Consider the following 2,675-nt stretch of genomic DNA (forward strand, 5'->3'; position numbering starts at 1 on the left):
TATATATATCCTAACCAATGGTAGGACTATTTAAACTTAATATAATTATCAACCATAAAAAAAATGACAGTAGAAAATTATATTTTTTAACAATTTCATTCTTTTAAACCTCTAGTGTAGCTTATATTAATAATGCTTAAAACATATTTTTGTAACAAGTTATAATATGGTTTTGAGATGAGATTATTTTTAAAGATAATTGATTGTTATTATTTTTCATTTTTCGATAAATGTTTGTTTGTTTTTGGACAGAGGGAATGGAATGGCACAGAGAGAAGGGGACTGTGCTACTTACTTTAAGGACATGGGTTCGAATCTGGCTCTGGCAGATATTTATTTATTGTTAGCCATAACCCTGTTAGTTGATGAAGTGAAATGATTCATTTTTATTATTTATTTTTTATGTTTTTATTTTTATTATTCTTTCATGACATTTATTTTATCTCTCTCTCTATATATATATATATTTTTTTTTCCTTCCCCGTATTGTTTTTGTTTTATGTGCATCTCCTGTAATGTACTTCTGTATTTTTAACTGTATATTTTACGTATTTTTATAAAGAAATTTTACTCTTGCCATTGTTACTTGTTTTTATTCTTATCATTGTATTTTTATTCTTATCATTGTATCATTTTGCATCTTTTTAGCCCTGATGAAGTCCTGCAAAGTGGGGAGAAACGTCGGAAAATAAATAGTTGTAAACTATTTTTGTTTCTCTTTTGACTGCAACCTTGACCATCTTCTTATATATCAATTTTTACGGTCAACTATGTATACATATATATTACTAATTTAATAATTCATGAAACATAATTTAATTCAAGGTGAATAGTTTAGCAAAAAACCTTATTGCAAGAAACACGATACAGACCAAAAGAGTTATTTTCATTACACATTACAACTGACGTTTGAAATAGTAATAAATGATTATAAGTCTAATTAATCATCAAACTCAATCCATGAAAACCTCATTACTGTAAATTTTGGTATTTATACGAAACAATTAACAAACGAAAATTTAAAATACATAATCATTATTACTAAATTAAATTTCTACCTCAAAATGTTTAAAGTCCTCGTCACAGGACAATAAAACATTAGTTCCCATTTCTTCATCTTTTTCTTCATTATATCTTTCATGTGACATTCTACGAGGCAGGAAAAACCATTTTTTGTGAATATCACTCCAAACTCCTGATTCATGCAGCATATAGCCTGAAAACATATACATAATTAGTGCAGAAACAATAGCATGGCACATGCAAGTAATAATATTGTTACATACCTGGAAAATAAACTTCAAGTTCACTCCTGAGTGATATATAATTATCTTTCCAATTCAGACTTACAACTTCGCCATTTGTACCAATTCTTTTCACCCACATTGGATTATAGTTAATTAACTCTCCTTGAGGAGAAGTCCATTCTTTACCCATGCTTCCAACATACAAGTAACCATTTTTAACTGTTGCCCATTCTGCTTTAAATCCTATGAATTACAAACTAATATTGTATCATTTATATAGAAAATTATTTTTAAAAAATCTACATTGTACTATTATAATAAAAATATTGTTTACCTTTATTTGTCTTTCCATCACCATCAGTTAACAATAACCATGGGTAAGCATTATCATCTTCGATAATAAATACAAGACCAGTTCTATCATCAAAAGAAAGAAGTTTCCCATTGAATGTAACCAGTTCTGACAGTTCCATTCCTCTTGAATTATGACTATATTTTGTTTTTAGTGTTTTGTAATTATTTTTGTCAAAGGAAACACTTACTGTTTTTGCAGCTGGATTCCACACTAGCATGCCATGCAGGTAATAACTGATCCATGTATTTGACTCTAATTTACTTTTAGATGAATGATCCATATCAGAAACAAGACCAATCTTAAATTGAATGGTATCCTGGTTCTGAATTGGTTTAGTTAAGGGATAAGTATTGTCATAGTTTAAAGGATATCTTAGAGATTGATGTAGACTACTAGATTCATTAGAAAACTGGTGATCTGAAATAATACTAGACTCTTCTTCTGTTGAGTAAAAAAAGAAGAGTAATAACAAACTTATACCAGTAACAATACCTAAAAGTTGGATTTGACATTTCTGAGCATTTTTCCCAACACGGTAGGAAGGTGGCGTTTTTAACGCTTTTCTCCAATCTTTAAGCGGCATAAACATCTCACCTTCCTCTGCTTTACTGAGGAGCATTAATTAGTTATCTTTCAAAATACACATGTTTAAACCTTGAAGAATTAACACGCTTGCGCGAAACTCGTGATAAATTTCATGGTGTAATGTTTCTCAAGGTGAATTATTCATCAATGGTATGTTTTTCCTTCACATACTGAAATTACTTAGCTTTACTAGGCTTTGCAATCTCTAAGGTTAGTTCTAATAATGCAATATTTATCGCATCATATATGTTAACCCCTCGAATAAAACTAATTATTACAACTAAATAAAATTAGTTATTATACACACAACATAACATAACCGTTAATCCAACGTAGAAGACCTACGTTGGATTACGTAGAAGAGTTGTCTTGAAACACGTCATTGTGGTAAACAACATAGTAATACTATCGATTCGATTAAGATATCGTTAACTATTCCCCGAAAGTATGAGAAGTGGTATAAGGTTATTCTCAAAATAAACTTAATT

General features: G+C 29.3%; 1 protein-coding gene across 1 annotated transcript in view; it reads right to left on the reverse strand.

Moving 5' to 3' along the window:
• Positions 1–2,457, reverse strand: part of LOC106688646 (apyrase) — a 5,140-nt gene extending 2,683 nt beyond the window's left edge. The window contains exons 1-3 of the mRNA XM_014433215.3: positions 1,582–2,457; positions 1,287–1,490; positions 1,059–1,216 (exon numbers count right to left, since the gene is read on the reverse strand). Coding sequence (XP_014288701.1) covers positions 1,059–1,216; positions 1,287–1,490; positions 1,582–2,221 — 1,002 coding nt within the window. The 5' untranslated portion in view covers positions 2,222–2,457. The remainder of the gene's footprint in view (positions 1–1,058; positions 1,217–1,286; positions 1,491–1,581) is intronic.
• Between the last annotated feature and the right edge of the window lie 218 nt (positions 2,458–2,675).

The sequence above is a fragment of the Halyomorpha halys genome, unplaced genomic scaffold (assembly GCF_000696795.3).
Source record: "Halyomorpha halys isolate HHAL.00 unplaced genomic scaffold, Hhal_1.1 Scaffold1169.1, whole genome shotgun sequence".
NCBI lineage: Eukaryota > Metazoa > Arthropoda > Insecta > Hemiptera > Pentatomidae > Halyomorpha > Halyomorpha halys.